The following is a 26446-nucleotide window of genomic DNA, read 5'->3' on the forward strand; positions in this document are numbered from 1 at the left end:
GGCAAAAGCATCATTTTTATTGGGGTTTTTCCCAATTCTTTGGGTTTTCCACCCAAAATCCATGGGGGAGGGGCCCAAAGCTGCCCCATAGCTCTGGGACCCCCCCCCCCCTTCCCAGCCCCATAGATTGGGGGGTCCTATAGAAGGCACAAGCGTGGGGGGGGGTGAACCATTGCAATGGGGGGTCCGGGTGCGTCTGTAGGGGCCTGGGGGAGAGAGGGGAGGGGACATACAGAGACCCCATAGAGACCCCATAGAGACCTATAGGGACACATAGAGACCCCATAGAGACCCCATTGAGACCCCATAGAGCCCCATAGAGCCCCATAGAGACCCCATAGAACCCCATAGAGCCCCATAGAGACCCCATAGAGCCCCATAGAGACCCCATACAGACCCCATAGAGACCCATACGGACCCCATAGAGACCCCATAGAGACCCATAGAGCCCCATAGAGACCCCATAGAGACCCATAGAGACCCCATAGGGACACATAGAGACCCCATAGAGACCCCATAGAGACCCATAGAGACCCATAGAGCCCCATAGAGCCCCATAGTGCCCCATACCTGCCCCTCACGTGTCGCTGCCTCCTGTGGGTCCAGCCTTGCTCAGGGTCTCTCTGAGCTGCCAGAAGCTCTGCTCCAGCTCCTGCAGTGCCCCATAGATGTGGGGCAGACCCATAGAGAGTCATGGGCAGCCCCATAGGGGGTCCCAGCCCCACACTTATGGGTCCCAGCCCCACACTTATGGGTCTCAGACCCTCTCTATGGGTCCCAGCCCCATTCTATAGGTCCCAGCCCCACACTTATGGGTCCCAACCCTATTATATGGGTCCCAGCCCCACACTTATGGGTCTCAGCCCCACACTTATGGGTCCCAGCCCCACACTTATGGGTCCCAACCCCTCTCTATGGGTCCCAACCCCACACTTATGGGTCCCAACCCCTCTCTATGGGTCCCAGCCCCTCTCTATGGGTCCCAGCCCCATTCTATGGGTCCCAACCCCTCTCTATGGGTCCCAGCCCCACACTTATGGGTCCCAGCCCCTCTCTATGGGTCTCAACCCCTCTCTATGGGTCCCAGCCCCTCTCTATAGGTCCCAGCCCCACACTTATGGGTCCCATCCCCTCTCTATGGGTCCCAGCCCCTCTCTATGGGTCCCAGCCCCACACTTATGGGTCCCAGCCCCTCTCTATGGGTCCCAGCCCCACACTTATGGGTCCCAGCCCCTCTCTATGGGTCCCAAACCCTCTCTATGGGTCCCAGCCCCACACTTATGGGTCCCAGCCCCATTCTATGGGTCCCAGCCCCTCTCTATGGGTCCCAGCCCCACACTTATGGGTCCCAGCCCCTCTCTATGGGTCCCAGCCCCACACTTATGGGTCCCAACCCCTCTCTATGGGTCCCAACCCCACACTTATGGGTCTCAGACCCTCTCTATGGGTCCCAGCCCCTCTCTATGGGTCCCAACCCCTCTCTATGGGTCCCATCCCCATTCTATGGGTCCCAGCCCCACACTTATGGGTCCCAGCCCCACACTTATGGGTCCCAGCCCCTCTCTATGGGTCTCAGCCCCACACTTATGGGTCCCAACCCCTCTCTATGGGTCCCAGCCCCACACTTATGGGTCCCAACCCCTCTCTATGGGTCCCAACCCCACACTTATGGGTCCCATCCCCATTCTATGGGTCCCAGCCCCACACTTATGGGTCCCAGCCCCACACTTATGGGTCCCAGCCCCATTCTATGGGTCCCAGCCCCTCTCTATGGGTCCCAGCCCCACACTTATGGGTCCCAGCCCCTCTCTATGGGTCCCAGCCCCACACTTATGGGTCCCAGCCCTCCCTATGGGTTCCAGCCCCACACTTATGGGTCCCAGCCCCATTCTATGGGTCCCAGCCCCACACTTATGGGTCCCAGCCCCATTCTATGGGTCCCAGCCCCACACTTATGGGTCCCAACCTCCCCCTATGGGTCTCAGCCCCTCTCTATGGGTCCCAGCCCCACACTTATGGGTCCCAGCCCCATTCTATGGGTCCCAGCCCCACACTTATGGGTCCCAACCTCCCCCTATGGGTCCCAACCCCTCTCTATGGGTCCCAGCCCCTCTCTATGGGTCCCAGCCCCACACTTATGGGTCCCAGCCCCATTCTATGGGTCCCAGCCCCACACTTATGGGTCCCAACCCCTCTCTATGGGTCCCAACCCATCTCTATGGGTCCCAGCCCCACACTTATGGGTCCCAACCCCTCCCTATGGGTCCCAGCCCCACACTTATGGGTCCCAGCCCCTCTCTATGGGTCCCAACCCCACACTTATGGGTCTCAGCCCCACACTTATGGGTCCCAGCCCCACACTTATGGGTCCCAGCCCCTCTCTATGGGTCCCAGCCCCACACTTATGGGTCCCAGCCCCACACTTATAGGTTCCAACCCCTCTCTATGGGTCCCAGCCCCTCTCTATGGGTCCCAGCCCCACACTTATGGGTCCCAGCCCCACACTTATGGGTCTCACCTTCAGCTTCAGCAGAGTCTCCTCCAGCCCCTGCAGCTCCTCCCCCACCTCGGGGGGGGGACACGTGACCCCTAAGGGGGGGGGGGGGGGAGGGGCAATGAGCGGTGGGGGAGGGGCCATGACCCCTGACCCCTCCCCCCCCGCCCCCCAGGTCCTTACCTGCCCCTCCCCCATCCGGAGCCTCGATCTCGTCCCGCGCAGGGGGGGGGGGGGGGGGAGGGGAGGGGGGAGGGGAGGAGCCGCTTCAGGGCTGCCACTATGGGGGGGGAGGGGTATAGGGGGTATATAGGGGGTATATGGGGGGTATATGGGGGGTATATGGGGGGTATATGGGGTATAGGGGGTATATAGGGGGTATATGGGGGGTATATGGGGGGGTATAGGGGGTATATAGGGGGTATATGGGGGGTATATGGGGGGTATATGGGGGTATAGGGGGTATATGGGGGGTATAGGGGGGGTATATGGGGTATATAGGGGGTATATAGGGGGTATATGGGGGGTATATGGGGGTATAGGGGGTATATGGGGGGTATAGGGGGTATATGGGGGGTATATAGGGGGTATAGGGGGTATATAGGGGGTATATAGGGGGTATATAGGGGGTATAGGGGGTATATAGGGGGTATATAGGGGGTATAGGGGGTATATAGGGGGTATATAGGGGGTATATGGGGGGTATATGGGGGGTATATGGGGGGTATAGGTGGTATACAGGGGGTATATAGGGGGTATATGGGGGGTATTGGGGGTATATGGTGGGGTATAGGGGGTATATAGGGGGTATATAGAGGGTATATAGGGGGTATATGGGGGGTATATAGGGGTTATATGGGGGGTATATGGGGGGTATATAGGGGGTTTATAGGGGTATATGGGGGGTATATGGGGGTATATGGATGGTATATAGGGGGTATATGGGGGGTATATGGGGGTATATATGGGGATATATGGGGGGTATATAGGGGGTATATGGGGGTATATGGGGGTATATATGGGGATATATGGGGGGTATATAGGGGGTATATGGGGGGTATAGGGGGTATATGGGGTATATGGGGGGTATAGGGGGTATATGGGGGGTATATGGGGGGTATATGGGGGGGTGTATGGGGGGGTATAGGGGGTATATAGGGGGTATAGGGGGGTATATATGGGGGTATAGGGGGGGTATGGGGGGTATATGGGGGGTATAGGGGGTATATGGGGGTATATGGGGGTATATGGGGGTATAGGGGTATATGGGGGTATAAGGGGTATAGGGGGTATATAGGGCGTATATGGGGGGTATAGGGGGTATATAGGGGGTATAGGGGGTATATGGGGGGTATAGGGGGGGTATAGGGGGTATATAGAGGATATAGGGGGTATATAGGGGTTATATAGGGGGTATATGGGGGTATAGGGGGTATATAGGGGTATATAGGGGGTATATGGGGGGGTATAGGGGGGGTTTATGGGGGGTATATGGGGGGTATAGGGGGTATATGGGGGGTATATGGGGGGTATATAGGGGTTATATAGGGGGTATATAGGGGTATATGGGGGGTATAGGGGGTATATGGGGGGTATATGGGGGGGTATATGGGGGGTATATGGGGGGGTATAGGGGGGTATATAGGGGGTATATGGGGGTATATAGGGGGTATGGGGGGGTTATGGGGTGCATGGGCCATGGAGAAGGAGCTCAGCTTTGTTTTGGGCTGGTTTTGGGTGTTTTTGGGGTGATTTTGGGGTGATTTTGGGGCAGTTTCAGGTGGTTTTGGGGCTCTCACCTCTCTCCAGTGCAGCAGCTGCCAGACCCTGTTCACTTGGTACCAGCACCTCTGGGGGCAGAGCCCATAGAGACACATAGAGACCCATAGAGACACATAGAGACACATAGAGACCCATAGGGACCCATAGAGACACATAGAGACACATAGAGACCCATAGAGACACATAGAGACCCATAGAGACCATAGAGACCCATAGAGACCATAGAGACACATAGAGCCCCATAGAGCCCCATAGAGACCCCATAGAGACCCATAGAGACCCATAGAGACCCCATAGAGACCCATAGAGCCCCATAGAGACCCCATAGAGCCCCATAGAGACCCCATAGAGACCCATAGAGACCCCATAGAGCCCCATAGAGACCCCATAGAGCCCCATAGAGACCTACAGACCCCACTCACCATCCAGTGTCTCCTTTGGGCCCCCCCCATTCTCTGCCTCTCTAGGGGGGGGGATGTAAGATAAGATAAAACCCCCTTTAGACCCAAAATCCCCTTTTTTGACCCCAAAATCCCCTTTTCTTACCCCAAAAACCCCTTTAGACCCAAAATCCTATTTTTTGACCCCAAAATCCCCTTTTTTTACCCCAAAATCCCCTTTTTTTACCCCAAAACCCCTTTGAGACCCAAAAACCCCTTTATTGACCCCAACCCCCCCCCCTTTGACCCCTCCCCCCCCCACACTCACTCAAGGGGGGTGGGGGGCGGGGCCTCGCCCCTCCCCCCCTTCCCACGCTGGCTCCCAGGGGGGGGGAGGGCTCCGGCTGTCTCATTGATGAGGTCACACCAGCTGGGGGAGGGGCAGGGGGGAGACCCCCCATAGGGAACAATGGAACAGCCCAAACCCCCCATAGGAGACAATGGAACAGCCCAAACCCCATAGGAGACAATGGAACAGCCCAAACCCCATAGGAAACAATGGAACCCCCATAGGAACCAATGGAACAGCCCAACCCCCCCCATAGGAGACAATGGAACCCCCATAGGAAACAATGGAACAGTCCAACCCCCCCATAGGGAACAATGGAACAGCCCAAACCCCCCATAGGGAACAATGGAACAGCCCAACCCCCCCATAGGAAACAATGGAACAGCCCAAACCCCATAGGGAACAATGGAACAGTCCAAACCCCCCATAGGAGACAATGGAACAGCCCAAACCCCATAGGAAACAATGGAACCCCCATAGGAGACAATGGAACAGCCCAAACCCCCCATAGGGAACAATGGAACAGCCCAAACCCCCCATAGACCCCAATAGACCCCAATGGAGCCCCCATAGACCTCAATGGCCCCCGTAGACCCCAATGGAGACCCATAGACGTCAACGGCACCCCCATAAACCCCAATGGACCCCATAGACCCCAGTGGAGACCCATAGACCCCAATAAACCCCCATAGACCCCAATAGACCCCATAGACCCCATAGACCCCCATAGACCCCAATGGACCCCATAGACCCCATAGACCCCAATGCCCCCCCCAGCCCCACTTCTTCCTCTCGGCCACCGTCTGTGCCCCCAGCTCATAGATCTGGGCCCCACTGTCCCAGCTGACGATGACATAGAAGGCTTTGGGGTCTGGGGGCAAAGAGCACCAAAATCACCCAAAATCACACCTTTTCACCCCAAAATCACTGTTTTTGACCCCAAAATCACCATTTTTGACCCCAAAAAACCCCAAAATCACACTTTTTCACCCCAAAATCACCATTTTTGACCCCCAAAAACCCCAAAATCACACTTTTTCACCCCAAAATCACCATTTTTGACCCCAAAATCACCATTTTTGACCCCAAAAAACCCCAAAATCACACTTTTTCACCCCAAAATCACCATTTTTGACCCCCAAAAACCCCAAAATCACACTTTTTCACCCCAAAATCACTATTTTTGACCCCGAAATAACCATTTTTGACCCCAAAATCACTATTTTTGACCCCAAAATTGTCCTTTTTGACACCAAAATCACCATTTTCACCCCAAAATTGCCCTTTTACACCCCAAAGTTGTTCTTTTTGACCCCAAAATCACTATTTTTCACCCCAAAATCACACTTTTTGACCCCAAAATCACCATATCTGACCCCAATATCACCATTTTCACCCCAAAATCACCCTTTCTGACCCCAAAATCACCAGTTTTGACCCAAAATTGTTCTTTTTGACCCCAAAATCACTGTTTTTCACCCCAAAATCACAATTTTGGACCCCAAAATCACCAATTTTCACCCCAAACCCACTTCTTTTTACCCCAAATATCCAATTTTTACCCAAACCCACCCATTTTTACCCAAAACAACCAATTTTACCCCCAAAACCCACTTCTTTTAACCCAAAATCACCAACTTTTACACCAAAAAACCCCATTTTTACCCCAAAACGCCTCTTTTCCCCCTCCCGTTCCCCCAAGCCCCGCCCCCTCCCTCACAAGCCCCGCCCCCTTTCCCCAAGCCCCGCCCCCTCGCTCCCATTGGCTGCCGCCGTCCCCCCAAGCCCCGTCCCCGTTCCCCAAGCTCCGCCCCCGCTCCCTCAAGCCCCGCCCCCCTCTACCCAAGCCCCGCCCCCTCGCTCCCATTGGTTGCCGCCGTTCCCCAAGCCCCGCCCTCTCTCACACAGCCCCGCCCCCATTCCCCCAAGCCCCGCCCTTCGCTCCCATTAGCTGCCCCCGTTCCCCAAGCCCCACCCCTCTCCCCCAAGCCCCGCCCCCGTTCCAAGCCCCGCCCCCTCGCTCCCATTGGCTGCCGCTGTTCCCCAAAGCCCCGCCCCCGTTCCAAGCCCCGCCCCCTCGCTCCCATTGGCCGCCCCCGTTCCAAGCCCCGCCCCCTCGCTCCCATTGGCTGCTGCCGTCCCCTCGCACCGCCCCCTCGCTCCCATTGGCTGCCTCCGCACTGTCCCCGCCCCCTACCGGTGGCCACGAGTCGCGTCATGGCGGCGCGCAGGCGTATGACGGGGCTGAGGAGCCGGCTGCCGTCGTGCGCATGCGCAGGGCCCCGGCTCTGACTGCGCAGGAGCAGCCGCTCGTCCTGGCGCTGCAGCAGCACCAGCAGCGAGTCCAGCAACAGCGCATGCGCGTCTGGGAAATGGGGTAAAAACGGGGGAAAAACGGGCAAAAATGGGTTAAAAACGGGGAAAAAAGGGTTAAAAATGACAAAAAATGGGTAAAAAAGGGAAAAAATGGGGGAAAATGGGTTAAAAATGAGATAAAATGGGACAAAAAAGGGAAAAAAGGGGAAAAAGTGGGGGAAAATGGGTTTAAAAGGAGAAAAATTGGTTAAAAATGAGAGAAAATGGGGTAAAAGGGGAAAAAACAGGAAAAAAAAAAGGGGGAAAATGGGTTAAAATTAGAGAAAACGGGAAATAAAGGGAAAAAACAGGAAAAAATGGGGAAAATGAGGAAAAAAATGAGAGAAAATGGGGAAAAAAGGGAAAAAAAATGAAAAAAAAGGGAAAAATGGGTTAAAAATGGGTAAATAATGAGAGAAAATGGGAAAAAATGGGGAAAATGGGTTAAAAATGAGAGAAAACAATCCCCCCAAAATCCCCCAAACCCTCCCAAAATTGCCCAAAATCGCCTGAAATTGCCCCAAATTCACCCAAATACCCAAAATCACCCCAAACCACCTAAAACCCCCAAACCCACCCCAAAGTCACCCAAAACCCCCCAAACCCTCCCAAAATTGCCCAAAATCATCTGAAATTGCCCCAAAATCACCCAAAATACCTAAAATTACCCAAAATACCTAAAATCACCCAAAACACCCAAAATCACCCCAAAACAACCCAAAATAACCCCAAACCACCCAAAACCCCCCAAACCCACCCAAAATTGCCCAAAATCGCCGGATCTGGCCCCAAAACGCCCAAAACACCCAATAATGCCCAAACCCCCCCAAACCCACCCAAAATTGTCCAAAATCACCTGAAATTGCCCCAAAATCACCCAAAATACCTAAAATTACCCAAAACCACCCAAACCACCCAAACCCACCCAAAATTGCCCAAAATCGCCTGAAATCGCCCCAAAATCACCCAAAATACCCAAAACACCCAAATCCACCCAAACCCACCCAAAATTGCCCAAAATCGCCTGTTCTGGCCCCAAACCAGCCTCACCCACAGCCTTGTCCTTGCCCAGGCGCCAGCTCAGGAGCCCCTCGTGCACCAGCTGCCGCTTGGTCAGCTCCGTGCCCTGCAGAATGGGGCAGATTGGGGCATTTTGGGGGTTTTTGGGTCATTTTGGGTCATTTTGGGTCATTTTGGGGGTTTTTGGGTGGGTTTGGGTCAGTTTGGGTCAGTTTTGGTCATTTTGGGTGATTTTCAGTGGTTTTGGGTCAGTTTGGGTCATTTTGGGTCAGTTTGGGGGTTTTGGGTCATTTTGGGGGGTTTTGGATGATTTGGACGATTTTGGGTCATTTTGGGTGATTTTCAGTGGTTTTGGGTGGTTTGGGTCATTTTGGGTCATTTTGGGGGGTTTTGGGTCAGTTTGGGTCATTTGGGTTATTTTGGGGGGTTTTGGGGCAGTTTGGGTCAGTTTGGGTCATTTTGGGGGGTTTTGGGGCAGTTTGGGTCATTTTGGGGGTTTTGGGTCATTTTGGGTCAGTTTGGGTCATTTTGGGTCAGTTTGGGGGGTTTTGGATGATTTGGATGATTTTGGGTGATTTTCAGTGGTTTTGGGTGGTTTGGGTCAGTTTGGGTCATTTTGGGGGGTTTTGGGTCAGTTTGGGTCAGTTTGGGTCATTTTGGGTCAGTTTGGGTCATTTTGGGTCAGTTTGGGTGTTTTGGATGTTTTGGATGATTTTGGGTGAGTTTGGGTCATTTTGGGTGATTTTCAGTGATTTTGGGTGGTTTTGGGTAGTTTGGGTTGGTTTTGGTGGTTTGGGTCATTTTGGGGGTTTTGGGTCAGTTTGGGTCAGTTTGGGTCAGTTTGGGTCATTTTGGGGGGTTTTGGATGTTTTGGATGATTTTGGGTGGGTTTGGGTCATTTTGGGTAATTTTCAGTGGTTTTGGGTGGTTTGGGTCAGTTTGGGTAAGTTTTGGGCTGTTTTTGGCTGGTTTTGGGGTGTTTTTTGGGTGTTTTTAGCTGTTTTTGGCGTGTTTTGGGCTGTTTTTGGCTGTTTTCGGGCTGTTTTTGGCTGTTTTTGGGCTGTTTTTGGCTGTTTTTGGCTGTTTTTGGGCTGTTTTTGGCTGTTTTTGGCTGGTTTTGGCTGTTTTTGGGGTGTTTTTTGCCTGTTTTTGGGCTGTTTTGCCTGTTTTTGGGGTGTTTTGGGCTGTTTTGCCTGTTTCTGGCTGTTCTCACCTTGAACTCACTCAACCAGGGCTCTGAGCTCTGCTTCAGGCCGGACAGGTCCAGGCGGCGCTGGAAGTCCTTGAGCTTCTGTGGGGGCAATGGGAGGCACTGGGATGAACTGGGAGGGACTGGGATGGACTGGGAGGGACTGGGATGGACTGGGATGGACTGGGATGGACTGGGAGGGACTGGGAGGGACTGGGATGGACTGGGATGGACTGGGAGGGACTGGGAGGGACTGGGATGGACTGGGAGGGACTGGGATGGACTGGGATGGACTGGGATGGACTGGGAGTGTAATGGGATGTACTGGGAGGGACTGGGATAGACTGGGAGGGACTGGGAGTGTAATGGGATGGACTGGGAGGCAATGGGACAGACTGGGATAGACTGGGAGGGACTGGGATGGACTGGGAGTGTAATAGGGATGGACTAGAATAGACTGGGATGGACTGGGAGGGACTGGGATGGACTGGGAGTGCAATGGGATGGACTGGGAGTGCAATGGGATGGACTGGGAGGCACTGGGATGAACTGGGAGTGTAATAGGGATGGACTGGGATGGACTGGGATGGACTGGGAGTGCACTGGGATGGAATGGGATGGACTGGGATGGACTGGGAGCACAATGGGGATGGACTGGGATGCACTGGGAGTGCACTGGGATGGAATGGGATGGACTGGGATGGACTGGGAGCACAATGGGGATGGACTGGGATGCACTGGGAGTGCACTGGGATGGAATGGGATGGACTGGGATGGACTGGGAGTGCAATGGGAGGGTACTGAGGGTGCAATGGGATATACTGGGATGCACTGGGGGGCACTGGGGGGATACTGGGACCCACTAGGGATGCACTAAGAGGGTACTGAGGGGTAATGGGGGGCATTAGGGATGCACTGGGCCCATACTGGTCCATACTGGGTTATACTGGTCCATACTGGGATGCACTGGGGGGCACTGGGGGAATACTGGGACCCACTAGGGATGCACTAGGAGGGTACTGGGGGCTAATGGGGGGCATTAGGGATGCACTGGGCCCATACTGGTCCATACTGGTCTATACTGGTTTATACTGGTCCATACTGGGATGCACTGAGGGGCACTGGGGCCTACTGGGACCCACTAGGGATGCACTAAAAGAGTACTGGGGAGATAATGGGGGGCATTAGGGATGCACTGGTCCATACTGGTCCATACTGGTTTATACTGGTTTCTACTGGTCCATACTGGGATGCACTGAGGGGCACTGGGGGGATACTGGGACCCACTAGGGACACACTAGGAGGGTACTGAGGGGTAATGGGGGGCATTAGGGATTCCCTGGGCCCATACTGGTCCATACTGGTTTATACTGGTTTATACTGGTCCATACTGGGATGCACTGGGGGGATACTGGGATCCATTAGGGGTGCACTAGGAGGGATAATGGGGGGCATTAGGGATGCACTGGGCCCATACTGGTCCATACTGGTTTATACTGGTCCATACTGGTTTATACTGGTCCATACTGGTTTATACTGGTCCATACTGGTTTATACTGGTTTCTACTGGTCCTTACCATGAAGTTCTCCATCTCCCGCACCTCCTGGTTGACATGGTCCAGGATGCGGCGGCAGCAGTCAGCTGCCTTCTCCACACGGGCCCTGTCCTCAGCATCCTCTATGGGGTCAATGGGATCAATGGGGTCAATGGGATCAATGGGGGCAATGGGGTCAATGGGGGCAATGGGGGCAATGGGGATCAATGGGCGTCAATGGGGGCAATGGGGTCAATGGGGGTAAATAGGGGTAATGGGGATCAATGGGGTCAATGGGGGCAATGGGGTCAATGGGATCAATGGGATCAATGGGGATCAATGGGGTTAATGGGGGCAATGGGGTCAATGGGGGCAATGGGGTCAATGGGGTCAATGGGGGCAATGGGGATCAATGGGGGGCAACGGGGGCAATGGGATCAATGGGGATCAATGGGGCAATGGGATCAATGGGGATCAATGGGGGGCAACGGGGGCAATGGGATCAATGGGGATCAATGGGGCAATGGGATCAATGGGGATCAATGGGGGTCAATGGACTAAATTTGGGCTAAATTTGCACTGTTTTGGGTCATTCTGAGCCTGTATCCTAGCACCAGGGTTATGGCTCCATTATGGGTCAAATTTGCATGATTTTGGGTCATTTTGGGTTAAATTTGCCCTGTTTTGGCTCATTTTGGGCTATTTCTCACCACTCCAAGCCCTGATGCTCTGCAGGAGAATGGGTTGGTTTGGGGCTCCGTTTTGGGTCAAATTTAGGCCATTTTGGGTCAAATTTGCACCATTTTTGTTCATTTTGAAGCTGTATCTCAGCAGTGAGGTTTATGGCTCCGTTTTGGGCTGAATTTGGGCTGTTTTGGGTCAAATTTGGGCCATTTTGGTTCATTTTGAAGCTGTATCTCAGCACCAGGGTTATGGCTCCGTTTTGGGCTAAATTTGGGCCGTTTTGGGTCAAATTTGCACCGTTTTGGTTCATTTTGAGCCTGGATCTTAGTGGTGAGATTACGGCTCCATTTTGGGTTAAATTTGCCCGATTTTGGCTCATTTTGGGCTGTTTCTCACCGGTACAAGCACTGATGCTCTGCAGTAACAGGGGGTACTTGGTCAGTCTCTGCATCTCACTGGGGATGATGTCCCTGAGCTGCAGGCGCCGGCAGCGCGGGTGGCTCTCGGCTGCCTAAAATGGGGAGAATTGGGTCATTTTGGGTCATTTTGGGTCATTTTTGGCTATTTTGGGTCATTTTTGGGTCATTTTGGTGTATTTTGGGGTGTTTTGGGTCATTTTGGGGGGATTTGGGGGGATTTGGGGGGTTTGGTACCCGGATGATGGGGCTGAAGCGCATCCTTTGTGATGCTGAAGCAGGGGCTGTTTTGGGGTATTTTGGGTCATTTTGGCTATTTTGGGTCATTTTAGGGTATTTTGGGTTATTTTTGGGTCATTTTGGTGTATTTTGGGGTGTTTTGGGTCATTTTGGGTCATTTTAGGGGGTTTGGTACCCAGATGATGGGGCTGATGCGCGCATCCCTTGTGATGCTCTGGGAGTCAGGAGCTGGTTTTGGGTCATTTTGGGGTATTTTTTGGGTCATTTTGGGGTCATTTTGGGGTATTTTGGGTCATTTTGGGGTGTTTTGGGTGGATTTGGGGTAATTTTGGGGTGTTTTGGGTCATTTTGGGTCATTTTGGGGGGTTTGGTACCCAGATGATGGAGCTGAAGCGCATCATTTGTGATGCTGAAGCAGGGGCTGTTTTGGGGTATTTTGGGTCATTTTGGGGTATTTTGGGGTATTTTAGGTCATTTTGGGTTGTTTTGGGGTATTTTGGTGTATTTTGGGGTGTTTTGGGTAATTTTGGGGGGGTTTGGTACCCAGATGATGGGGCTGATGCGCGCATCCCTTGTGATGCTCTGGGGGTCAGGAGCTGGTTTTGGGGCTGGTTTTGGGTCATTTTGGGGTATTTTGGGTCATTTTTGGCTATTTTGGGTCATTTTGGGGTGTTTTGGGTGGATTTGGGGTAATTTTGGGGTGTTTTGGGGTATTTTGGGTCATTTTGGGGGGGTCTGGTACCCAGATGATGGGGCTGAAGCGCATCCCTTGTGATGCTGGAGCAGGGGCTGTTTTGGGGCTATTTTGGCCATTTTTGGGTCGATTTTGGCCATTTTTGGGTCGATTTTGGGGTTTTTTGGGGTGTTCTTCACGATTTTGGGGTGATTTTGCCCGATTTCGGCTCATTTGTACCTGTATGAGGTGGTTGAAGCGAGCGTCCTTGCGCTGCTTTGGAGCTCCAAGCCTTGTTTTGGGTCTATTTTGGCCATTTTTAGGTCGATTTTGGCCATTTTTGGGTCGATTTTGGCCATTTTTGGGTCAATTTTGACGTTTTTTGGGTCGATTTTGGGGTTTTTTGGGGTGTTCTTCACGATTTTGGGGTGATTTTGCCCGATTTCGGCTCATTTGTACCTGTATGAGGTGGTTGAAGCGAGCGTCCTTGCGCTGCTTTGGAGCTCCAAGCCTTTTGGGTCTATTTTGGCCATTTTTGGGTCTATTTTGGCCATTTTTGGGCCGATTTTGATGATTTTTGGGTCGATTTTGGGGTTTTTTGGGGTGATCTTCACGTTTTTGGGGTGATTTTGCCCGATTTCGGGTCATTTGTACCTGTATGAGGTGGTTGAAGCGAGCATCCTTGCGCTGCTTGGCCTTGAGCTGCTCCAGGGCAAAGGGCTGACGGCTGCAGAACCGAGCTGAGATCTTCTGGAACCAGAGGCCCTCGGGGCCCTCGAACTGGTCACGTGACCAGAGGACGGGGGTCACGTGACGGGGTCACGTGACAACATGCATAGGACATGTGATAACATGAGATAACACACTTAGGACATGGGATAACATGCTTGGAACATGCTTAGGACACGTGATGACACGCTTGGGTCACGTGACAGCATGCTTGGGACATGTGACTACATGGTTAGGATGCATAACATGCTTAGGACATGTGATAACATGCTTAGAACATGTGATAACATGCTTAGAACATGTGATAACATGCTTATAACGTGCTTAAGACATGCAGTAACATGTGATAACATGCATAGGATATGGGATAACACAGACTAACAACTGATAACATGCTATAACATGCTTAGAACACATGACAACACACTTAGGACATGTGATAACACATGATAACATGAGATAGCACACTTAGAACATGATACCACACTTACCACATGCCATTATAAGCTACAACATGCTTAGAACACATAATGACATGCTTGGAACATGGGACAATGCGCTTAGAACATGGGTAACATGCTTAGGACATAGGTTAACATGCTTAGAACATGCTAAGGACACATTTAGAGCACAGAACATGCTAAGGACACATTAAGAACACAGAACATACAACATGCTAAGGACACACTTAGAACATAGAACATGCTAAGGACACATAGAGAACATGCTAAGGACACTGAACATGTTAAGCACATGCTAAGAACATAGAACATACTAAGGACAAGCTTAGAACACAAAACATGCTAATAACATGCAAATAACACCCTAAGGACTCAGAATATGCTAATAACATGCAAATAACACGCTAATGACACCGAACACGCTAAGAACATGCTAAGAACATGCTAAGGACACAGGTTCTCACCCTTGCCAGCAGCAGGTCCCCAATGGCCCCAATGACAAAGCCACTTTCCTCCTGCCGCCGCCTCAGGCTGCCCAGGAACAGAGCTGGGGGGGAGGGGTGATGACGTCATCAGTGACGTCATCAATGACATCATCATCATCATGACATCATCATTATCATGATGACATCATCAGTGACATCATCATCATCATCATTGGATGTATTTGGGTGTATTTTGCCTGATTTTGGGGCTATTTGGGTGCAATTTGGCTGATTTTGGGTGTGTTTTAGCTAATTTTGGGTGTATTTTGGGTGTATTTGGGTGTATTTGGGTGTATTTGGTGGTCTGGGTCTATCTTGGCCATTTTTGGGTCGATTTTGGCCATTTTTGGGTCATTTTGCTCCATTTTCTGCCCGTTTTTGGTCTATTTTGGATCATTTTGTGTCATTTTGGGTGTATTTTGGGTGTATTTGGGTATTTCAGGTCTATTTTAGTCATTTTTGGGTCTATCTTGGCCATTCCTGGGTCGATTTTAGCCATTTTTGGTTCGATTTTAGCCATTTTTGGTTCGATTTTGCCCATTTTTGGGTCAATTTTCCCCATTTTTGGTTCAATTTTGCCCATTTTGGGGTCATTTTGGGTGTATGTGGGTATTTCAGATCTATCTTGGCCATTCCTGGGTCCATCTTGACCATTTCTGGGTCAAATTTAGCCATTTTTTGTTTGATTTTAGCCATTTTTGGGTCGATTTTGTCCATTTTTGGGTCATTTTGGATGTATGTGGGTATTTTGGGTCTATCTTGGCCATTTTTGGGTGTATCTCAGCCATTTTTGGGTCTATCTTGGCCATTCCTGGGTCGATTTTGCCCATTTTTGTGTCAATTTTAGCCATTTTTGTGTCAATTTTAGCCATTTTTGGGTCGATTTTAGCCATTTTTGGGTCAATTTTGCCCATTTTTGGTTCGATTTTCCCCATTTTTGGGTCGATTCTGCCCATTTTTGGATCATTTTGGGTGTATGTGGGTATTTTGGGTCTATCTTGGCCATTTTTGGGTGTATCTCAGCCATTTTTGGGTCGATTTTGGCCATTCTTGGGTCGATTTTGCCCATTTTTGTGTCGATTTTACCCATTTTTGTGTCAATTTTGCCCATTTTTGGGTCGATTTCCCCCATTTTCGGGTGATTTTGGGTGTTTTTCACTCACCATGAGCCTCCACCAGCTCCTCGAGGCCAGGGAAGATGTTGTGCAGGTCGGTGGGGGGGAAGAACCCCCCCCGGAGGGAGGGGCCATGGAACAGCTCCAGCAGCACCCGCAGCACCCGCACGTGGGTGCGCTCGGTCAGCACCAGCTCTGCGGCAGGGGGCGGGGCTTAGGGGTGGGCGGGGCTTGGGAGGGGGCGGGGCTTAGGGGAGGGGCGGGGCTTGGGGTGGGGGCGGGGCTTAGGGGGAGGGGGCGGGGCTTATGGAGGGAGGGGCCATGGAGCAGCACCCACACGTGGGTGCGCTCGGTCAGCACCAGCTCTGCGGCAGGGGGCGGGGCTTAGGGGAGGGGGCGGGGCTTGGGATGGGGCGGGGTCTGTGATGGGCGGGGCTTGGGGGGATGGGGGCGGGTCTATGGGGCTGGGGGCGGGGTCTATGGTGGGCGGAGCATAGAGGCTATGAGTGGGGTATATGGGGGTGGGGCCTGGGGAGGTGGGCGGGGTCTATGGGGGCGGGGCATAGGGGGCTGGGGGCAGGGTCTATGGGGGGCGAAGCATGGGGGGCTATGGGGGCTAATGGGGGGAATGGAGGGGCCATAGGGGGCTATGGGGGGGGTCTATGGGGGGTAATGGGGGGGGTCCATAGGGGGTATGGGGGAAACATAGGGGGCTATGGGGAAGGTCTATGGGGAGGTAATGGGGGGTGTCCATAGGGGATTATGGGGCAGTCCATAGAGGGATATGGGAGGGTCTATTGGGGGGTAATGGGGGGGGGGGTCTATGGGGGGGAATGGAAAGGGGCCATAGGGGTCTATGGGGAGGTCCATAGGGGGCTATGGGGGGTAAAGGGGAGGGTGTATGGGGGTCTATGGGGGGGTAATGGGGGCCTATGAGGGGGAATGGGGGGTAATGGGGAGGGTCCATAGGGGGTTATGGGGAGAACATAGGGGGCTATGGGGAGGGTCTATGGGGCAGTAATGGGGAAGTAATGGGGGGGTTTCATAGAGGGCTATGGGGGGGGTCTATGGGGGGGTAATGGGGAGAGTCCATAGACGTCTATGGGGGCCTATAGGGGCCAATGGGGGGGGGGACCATGCAAGTCTATTTTTGGGGTGGTTTTGGGGTATTTTTGGGGTGTTTTGGCTGTTTTTGGGGTGTTTCTGGGTGTTTTTGGGGTATTTTGGGGGTGTTTTGGGGTGTTTTCAGGTGTTTTTGGGGTGTTTTTGGCTGTTTTTGGGGTGTTTTGGGGTATTTTGGGTTCCCCCCTCACCATTGATGACCTCCTGGCGCCTCAGCTCCCTCTTGCTCAGCCCCTGCAGCAGGGGGGGGGGCACCAGGGCCCTCCAAGGCTCTTCCTCCTCCTCCTCCTCCCCCCCCTCCTCTTCCTCCCCCTCCCCCCCCCGAGGGGGGGGGGGCAGGGAACAGCCTGGGGGGTCCCCCCCTGTGTCCAGGCTGGGGGGGGGGAGGGGTCAAAGGGGGGGAGGGGTCAAAGGGGGGTAAAGGGGGGGAGGGGTCAAAGGGGGGGTAAAGGGGGGGGAGGGGTCAAAGGGGGGGTAAGGGGGGGGAGGGGTTAAAGGGGGGTAAAGGGGGGAGGGGTTAAAGGGGGATAAGGGGGGGAGGGGTCAAAGGGGGGTAAAGGGGGGGAGGGGTCAAAGGGGGTAAAGGGGGGGGTCAAGGGGGGGAGGGGTCAAAGGGGGGGGTTAAAGGGGGGGAGGGGGGTAAAGGAGGGGGGTAAATGGGGGGTAAAAAGAGGGGGTCACAATGCAGCACCCCTATAGACTCAACCCCTCCCCCACCCCATTGAAGGATATAGGGGGTAAGGGGGGATGGTTATGGGGTGATTTGGGGGCATTTTGGCTGATTTTGGGGTGATTTTGGGGTGATTTTGGGGTAATTTTGGGTGATTTTGGGGTGATTTTGGGTGATTTTGGGGTGATTTTGGGTCATTTTGGGGTGATTTGGGGTGTTTTTGGGGTGTTTTGGGGTGATTTTGGGTGATTTTGGGTGATTTTAGGTGATTTTAGGGTGTTTTTGGGTGATTTTGGGGTGATTTTGGGGTGATTTGGGGTGATTTGGGGTCACTATAGGGGGTCCCACTCTCACCTCTCCTTCCCCACCCCCTCCTCGGGGGGGGGCTCGGGGGGGCCGAGGCCGCGGGGGGTGGGGGGGGCCCCTGGTTCTTGGGGGTCCAGGCCTGTGGGGGGTAAAATGGGGGTGAATGGGGGACAATGGGATCAATGGGGCTCAATGGGGTTAAATGGGGATCAATGGGGATCAGTGAGTGTCAATGGGATTCAATGGGGTTCAATGGGGGTCAATGGGGTCAATGGGGTCAATGGGGATCAATGGGGTTAAATGGGGTTCAATGGGGTTCAATGGGATCAATGGGGTTCAATGGGGATCAATGGGGTCAATGGGGTTCAATGGGATCAATAGGGGTCAATGGGGTTAAATGGGGCTCAATGGGATCAATGGGGCTCAATGGGGTCAATGGGGGTCAATGGGGATCAATGGGGATCAGTGGGTATCAATGGGATTCAATGGTGTTCAATGGGGTTCAATGGGGTTCAATGGGATCAATGGGATCAATGGGGGTCAATGGGGTCAATAGGGGACAATGGGGGTTAAATGGGATCAATGGGGGGCAATGGGGATCAATGAGGTACAATGGGGTTAAATGGGATCAATGGGGCTCAATGGGATCAGTGGGGATCAATGGGGTTCAATGGGATCAATGTGGTTCAATGGGATCAATGGGGCTCAATGGGGTTCAATGGGAATAATAGGGGTCAATGGGGTTAAATGGGGTTCAATGTTGTTAAATGGGGTTCAATGGGATCAATGGGTCAATGGGGATCAATGGGGCTCAATGGGATCAATGGGTTTCAATGGGTTCCCCCCTTACCTGTGTCCCCCTCAGACCCATCCCCCACTGTGGGGCTGACGTTGGGGGGGGGGTCAGGGGGAGCTGCCCCCCCCCGTGCCCGAGGCCCCGCCCCCAGCTCCGCCCCCTTGGGGCCCTTCTTGTCCTGGGGGGGGCACTTGTCTGCTATGGGGGGAAAGGGTGAGGGTCACAATGGGGGCAATGGGGGTGAATGGGGATTAATGGGGATGAATGGGGGGTCAATGGGGATCAATGGGAGTCAATGGGGATCAATGGGGTTCAATGGGGTCAATGGGGGTCAATGGGCTCAATGGGGGCAATGGGGATCAATAGGGATCAGTGGGGTCAATGGGATTCAATGGGGATCAATGGGGTCAATGGAGATCAATGCGGATCAATGGGGATCAATGGGATCAATGGGGATCAATGGGGTCAATAGGGATCAATGGGGCTCCATGGGGATCAATGGGATCAATGGGCATCAATGGGGATCAATGGGGATCAATAGGGTCAAAGGGACTCAATGGGGCTCAATGGGGATCAATGGGATCAATGGGCATCAATGGGGGTCAATGGGGTCAATAGGGATCAATGGGGCTCAATGGGGGTCAATGGGATCAATGGGGATCAGTGGGGATCAATGGGGTCAATGGGGTCAATGGGGTCAATGGGGATCAGTGGGGATCAATGGGGTCAATGGGGTCAATGGGGTCAATGGGGTCAATGGGGTCAATGGGGATCAATGGGGTCAATGGGGTCAATGGGGGAGGGGCTTCACCTTCGCTCTCGCTGCCTTTGCCTTGCCTGCCCTCGGTGTCTGCAAAGGGAATGGGGGGAGGGGAGATATGGGGGGAGTTTGGGTCATTTTGGGTCATTTTTGGTGAATTTTGGCTCATTTTAGGTCATTTTGGGGGTGTTTAAGGGTATTTGGGGGGTGTTAAGGGGTCCCCCCCCCCCATTACTCACAATGGGGGTCCCGGCCCCACAGAGCCCCCCCCGGCAGGAGGAAGCCCCTTCGGGTCCTGCCTGGAGCCTCCTCTGGCTTCCTGGATCCGGAATGCTGGGGAATGGGGTCAATGGGGTCAATGGGATCAATGGGGATCAATGGGGTCAATGGGATCAATGGGGATCAATGGGGTCAATGGGATCAATGGGGATCAATGGGATCAATGGGATCAATGGGGTCAATGGGGTCAATGGGGCTCAATGGGGGTCAATGGGGTCAATAGGATCAATGGGGTCAATGGGGCTCAATGGGATCAATGGGATCAATGGGGTCAATGGGGTCAATGGGGCTCAATGGGGTCAATGGGGGTCAATGGGGTCAATGGGGGTCAATGGGGGTCAATGGGGTCAATGGGGTCAATGGGGCTCAATGGGGTCAATGGGGGTCAATGGGGGTCAATGGGGTCAATAGGATCAATGGGGTCAATGGGGTCAATGGGGTCAATGGGATCAATGGGGGTCAATGGGGATCAATGGGATCAATGGGTGTCAATGGGATCAATGGGATCAATGGGGATCAATGGGATCAATGGGGTCAATGGGGTCAATGGGATCAATGGGGGTCAATGGGGATCAATGGGATCAATGGGGTCAATGGGATCAATGGGGTCAATGGGGTCAATGGGGGTCAATGGGGTCAATGGGGTCCCCACCTTCTTCCGGAAGAAGTGGCTCTTGGATTTCTTCCCATCATTCCCTTTGGGTCTGACCCCCAAGTGCTTCATGTAGGTGAGGATGGCGCCAAAGATGGCGGAGCTGTGGGGCAGGGACCCATAGAGACCCATAGAGACCCATAGAGACACATAGAGACACATAGAGACACATAGAGACACATAGAGACACATAGAGACACATAGAGACCCATAGAGACACATAGAGACCCATAGAGACCATAGAGACACATAGAGACACAGAGACACATAGAGACACATAGAGACACATAGAGACACATAGAGACCCATAGAGACACATAGAGACCCATAGAGACCATAGAGACCCATAGAGACACATAGAGACCCATAGAGACACATAGAGACCCATAGAGACACATAGAGACCCATAGAGACCATAGAGACACATAGAGACACATAGAGACCCATAGAGACACATAGAGACCCATAGAGACCATAGAGACACATAGAGACACATAGAGACACATAGAGACACATAAAACCCACAGAGACCCCATAAGAGACCCATAGAGACACATAGAGACTCACTGAGACCCACAGAGACCCCATAGGGACCCATAGCAACCCCATAGAGACCCCATAGAGACCCCATAGAGACCCCATAGAGACCCATAGAGACCCACAGAGCCCCATAGCTGCCCCCATTCTCTCACCACTTCTCCTCATCAGATGAAATGGTCAAACTGGAAAAGAACAGGAGGGTCTATGGGGGAACTGGGGACCCCATTGACCCCCATAGAACCCCATTGATCCCCACTGAACCCCACTGAAACCCACTGACCTCCATATACCCCATTAGATCCCATTGACATCATTGCCCCCATAGACCCCATTGACCCCATAGACCCCCGTAAACCCCCATAGACCCCATTAACGCCCACTGACCCCCATTGCCCATATAGATTCCATAGACCCTATTGACCCCATAGACCCCCATATACCCCATTGCCCCCATTGACCCCCATAGACCCCACTGACCCATAGACCCTATTGATGACATAGACCCCATTAAACCCCATTGACCCCCACACACCCCATGGATGCTATAGACTCCATTGAACCCCATTGATCCCCATAGACCCCATTGAACCCATAGACCCCACTGACCCCCATAGCCCCCATAGCCTCATAGACCCCATTGACCCCCATAGGCCCCATAGACCCCATAGCCCCCATAGCCCCCATAGACCCCATAGACCCCATTGACCCCATAGACCCCATAGCTCCTCACTGCACGTCCTCCAGCCGCTCCAGCATCCCCTCGGCCAGATCCCGTTCCCGTTGCAGCCGGATACTGGGATCTACTGGGAGCGACTCCAGTGCTGCCAGTTCAGCCTCTCCTGGGGTCATTCCCAGTAGGCGCTTGGCACTATGGGATGGGAATGGGGATGGGAATGGGATGGGATGGGATGGGGATGGGATGGGGATGGGGATGGGGATGGGGATGGGATGGGATGGGGATGGGATGGGATGGGGATGGGATGGGATGGGGATGGGATGGGATGGGATGGGATGGGATGGGATGGGATGGGGATGGGATGGGGATGGGATGGGATGGGGATGGGATGGGATGGGGATGGGATGGGATGGGATGGGATGGGGATGGGGATGGGGATGGGGATGGGATGGGATGGGGATGGGATGGGATGGGGATGGGATGGGATGGGGATGGGATGGGATGGGATGGGATGGGATGGGATGGGATGGGATGGGGATGGGGATGGGGATGGGGATGGGATGGGATGGGGATGGGATGGGATGGGGATGGGATGGGATGGGGATGGGATGGGATGGGGATGGGATGGGATGGGATGGGATGGGGATGGGATGGGGATGGGATGGGATGGGATGGGATGGGGATGGGATGGGATGGGATGGGATGGGGATGGGAATGGGATGGGGATGGGATGGGATGGGGATGGGATGGGGATGGGGATGGGATGGGATGGGGATGGGATGGGATGGGGATGGGATGGGATGGGATGGGGATGGGATGGGGATGGGGATGGGATGGGATGGGGATGGGATGGGGATGGGATGGGGATGGGATGGGGATGGGATGGGATGGGGATGGGATGGGATGGGGATGGGATGGGATGGGATGGGATGGGGATGGGATGGGGATGGGATGGGATGGGATGGGATGGGATGGGGATGGGATGGGATGGGGATGGGATGGGATGGGGATGGGATGGGGATGGGAATGGGATGGGGATGGGATGGGATGGGGATGGGATGGGGATGGGGATGGGATGGGATGGGGATGGGATGGGATGGGGATGGGATGGGATGGGATGGGGATGGGATGGGGATGGGGATGGGATGGGATGGGGATGGGATGGGGATGGGATGGGGATGGGATGGGGATGGGGATGGGATGGGATGGGGATGGGATGGGATGGGATGGGGATGGGATGGGATGGGATGGGATGGGATGGGGATGGGATGGGATGGGGATGGGATGGGATGGGATGGGGATGGGATGGGATGGGATGGGGATGGGATGGGGATGGGATGGGATGGGATGGGATGGGATGGGGATGGGATGGGATGGGGATGGGATGGGATGGGGATGGGATGGGGATGGGAATGGGATGGGGATGGGATGGGATGGGGATGGGATGGGGATGGGGATGGGATGGGATGGGGATGGGATGGGATGGGGATGGGATGGGGATGGGGATGGGATGGGGATGGGATGGGATGGGGATGGGATGGGGATGGGATGGGGATGGGATGGGATGGGGATGGGATGGGATGGGGATGGGATGGGAATGGGATGGGATGGGGATGGGGATGGGATGGGATGGGGATGGGATGGGGATGGGATGGGATGGGATGGGGATGGGATGGGATGGGGATGGGGACCCCCCCCATTTAACCCCTCCCACCCCATATTGGGGTCCCCATTCCCATCCCCCATAGGACACCCCCATTGCCCCTCCCCCCACCGGAAGTGACGCAGGTCTCGCTCCAGCTCCGCCTCCTGCCCCTCCCCCACTTCCCGCAGGATCCGGCGCTGCTGCTGCTCGGGAACAGCCTCGGGACGGAGACGGGCTGGGATAGGGGCAAAATAACCCAAAATCACCCAAAATCACCCCAAAATAGCCAAAAATAGCCCAAAATTAGCCCAAAATAGCAAAAAATCACCCCAAAATACCCCAAAATCACCCAAAATAGCCAAAAATACCCCAAAACCACCCAAAAATAGCCCAGTATCACCCAAAGGTAGCCCAGAATCACCCAAAAATACCCCCAAATCACCCCAAAATAGCCCAATATCACCCCCAAATAGCCCAATATCACCCAAAAGTACCCCAAAATTCCCCAAATATACCCCAAAATAGCAAAAAGTACCCCAAAATACCCCTAAAATACCCCAAAATAGCAAAAAATCACCAAAAATTAGCCCAAAATTAGCCGAAAATCACCCAAAATTAGCCCAAAGTACCCCAAAAATAGCCAAAAATACCCCAAAATAACCCAAAAATACCCCAAAACCACCCCAAAATACCCCAAAATAGACAAAATCTACCCCAAAATACCCCAGAATAGCCAAAAATACCCCAAAATCACCCCAAAATTGCCAAAAAATACCCCAAAATAACCCCAAAATCACCCCAAAATAGCCCGAAATCACCCAAAATTCCCCCAAAATACCCAAGATTCCCAAAAAATACCCCAAAATACCCCAAAATCACCCAAAAAATACCCCAAAATAGCCCAAAACTACCCCAAAACACCCCCAAAATATCCCAAAATCACCCCCAAAATACCCCATAAATACCTGAAATACACAAAAATAGCCAAAAATAACGAGAACACACAAGAATACCCAAATACACCCAAAAGTAACCAAACCACCCCAAAATAACCCAAAAATACACAAAATACACCCAAGAATTCCCCAAAATACACCCCAAAATACCCAAAATGCATAAAACTACCCCAAAATATGCCCAAAAATACTGGAGACATCAAAAATACCCCCAAACACCCCAAAATACCCCCAAAATACACCGAAAATACCCCAAATACACCCCAAAATACCCCAAATATACCCCAAAATACACCCAAATCCACCCAAAATACATCAAATCCACCCAAAATACACCAAATCCACCCAAAAATACCCCAAATACACCCCAAAATACACCCAAATCCACCCAAAATACACCAAATCCACCCAAAATACATAAAATCCACCCAAAATACACCAAATCCACCCAAAATACATCAAATAAACCCCAAATTCATCAAATCCATGCAAACTGCCCCAAAACGCCCCCATTGGGGCTGCACTCACCCAGTTCAGGCTGGAGATGGAGGGGGATGGGCACCCGCAGGAGCTGCCACAGGTTTGGGGTGAAAAGAGGGGATTTTAGGTGTTTTGGGGTGAAAAAAGGGGATTTTGGGTGTTTTTGGGGTAAAAAGAGGGGATTTGGGGTGTTTTGTGTGGTTTTGGAAGTGTTTGGGGGTATTTTTTGTGTGTATTTTTGGTGTTTTTGGGTATTTTGGGGGTGTTTTGACGTGTTTTTGGCTGTTATTGGGTGTTTTTGGATGTTTTGGGGTGTTTTTGTGTGTTTTTGGTATTTTCAAGGTGGTTTTGGGGTATTTTTGGGTGGGTTTGGGTGTTTCTGGGGTGTTTTTGTGAGTTTTTGGGTATTTTTGGGCTGTTTTGTGTGTTTTGGGGTGTTTTGGGTGTGGTTTTGGGTGTTTTTGGTCTGTTTTGGGGTATTTTTGGTCTGTTTTGGGCTGTTTTTGGGTGTTTTTGGGCTGTTTTTGGGCTGGTTTTCGGCTGTTTTTGGTCTGTTTTTGGGATATTTTTGTGTGTTTTTGGTCTGTTTTGGGGTATTTTTATGTGGTTTTGGTCTGTTTTGGGGTGTTTTTGTGCTGTTTTTGGGCTGGTTTTGGGTGTTTTTGGTCTGTTTTTGGGTATTTTTGTGTGTTTTTGGTCTGTTTTTGGGTGTTTTGGGTGTGATTTTTGGGGTATTTTCGAGCTGGTTTTGGGTGTTGTCTGTTTTTTTGGTGTTTTTGTGTGTTTTTTGGGGTATTTTGGGGTATTTCTGTGTGTTTGTTGTGTTTTTGGGCATTTCCTGTGTGGTTTTGGGCTGTTTCTGTGTGTTTTTGGGGTATTTTTGGGGTATTTCTGTGTGTTTTTGGTGTATTTTTGGGTGTTTTTGGTGTATTTTTGGGTATTTTTGGGGTATTTTTGGGTGTTTTTGGTGTATTTTGGTGTATTTTTGTGTGTTTTTGGTGCTCACCGCTCCCTTGTCCAGGAAGAGCTGCCAGAACTCCAGGAACTGTTTCCTTCCCTCCTTGGGGCCCATTCCCAAGAGCAGCTCCGAGTGCAGGAAACAGAGCTGGGGGCGAGAATGGGGCAAAAACCCCCAAAATCGGTTAAATCACACCAAAAATAGGTAAAATCACACCAAAAATGGGTTAAATCACACCAAAAATGGGTAAAATCACACCCAAAAATGGGTGAAATCACCCCAAAAATGGGTGAAATCACACCAAAAATGGGTGAACTCACCCCAAAATCTGTTAATGCACCTCTAAAATGGGTTAAATCACCCCCAAAATGGGTGAAATCACACCAAAAAAATGGGTAAATCACCTCAAAATGGGTGAAATCCTCTCAAAATCAGTTAAATCAGCCCAAAAATGGGTAAAATCACTCAATATGGTAAAATCACCTCAAAAAAGGGCAAAATCACCCTAAAATGGGTAAAATCACCTCAGGAATAGGTAAAAACACCTGAAAATTGGTAAAATAATCTCAAACATTGGATAAAATATACCTCAAAATGGGTAAAATAATCTGAAAATAGGTTAAATCACCCCCAAAATGGATGAATTCACCTCAAAGTGGGTGAAATCACCTCAGATAGGTAAAACCACCCCAAAAATGG

General features: G+C 52.4%; 1 protein-coding gene across 1 annotated transcript; it reads right to left on the minus strand.

The window, feature by feature from the left end:
- LOC117437713 (rho guanine nucleotide exchange factor 1) lies at positions 1 to 25906 on the minus strand (the record flags this gene model as incomplete). Its single annotated transcript, XM_034072287.1, has 25 exons — positions 1 to 206; positions 571 to 652; positions 2519 to 2589; positions 4294 to 4344; positions 4699 to 4739; positions 4985 to 5086; positions 5789 to 5876; positions 7203 to 7370; positions 8411 to 8486; positions 9594 to 9671; positions 11147 to 11247; positions 12185 to 12299; positions 13772 to 13897; positions 14772 to 14854; positions 15956 to 16102; positions 17221 to 17323; positions 18068 to 18144; positions 18856 to 18999; positions 19801 to 19894; positions 20493 to 20595; positions 21185 to 21214; positions 21763 to 21900; positions 23483 to 23588; positions 24838 to 24880; positions 25796 to 25906. Coding segments are annotated over 24 exons (2271 nt in total), but the record flags the coding sequence as incomplete, so codon positions are not given.
- Positions 25907 to 26446: the final 540 nt, after the last annotated feature.

Source organism: Melopsittacus undulatus, chromosome 26 (assembly GCF_012275295.1).
Source record: "Melopsittacus undulatus isolate bMelUnd1 chromosome 26, bMelUnd1.mat.Z, whole genome shotgun sequence".
NCBI lineage: Eukaryota > Metazoa > Chordata > Aves > Psittaciformes > Psittaculidae > Melopsittacus > Melopsittacus undulatus.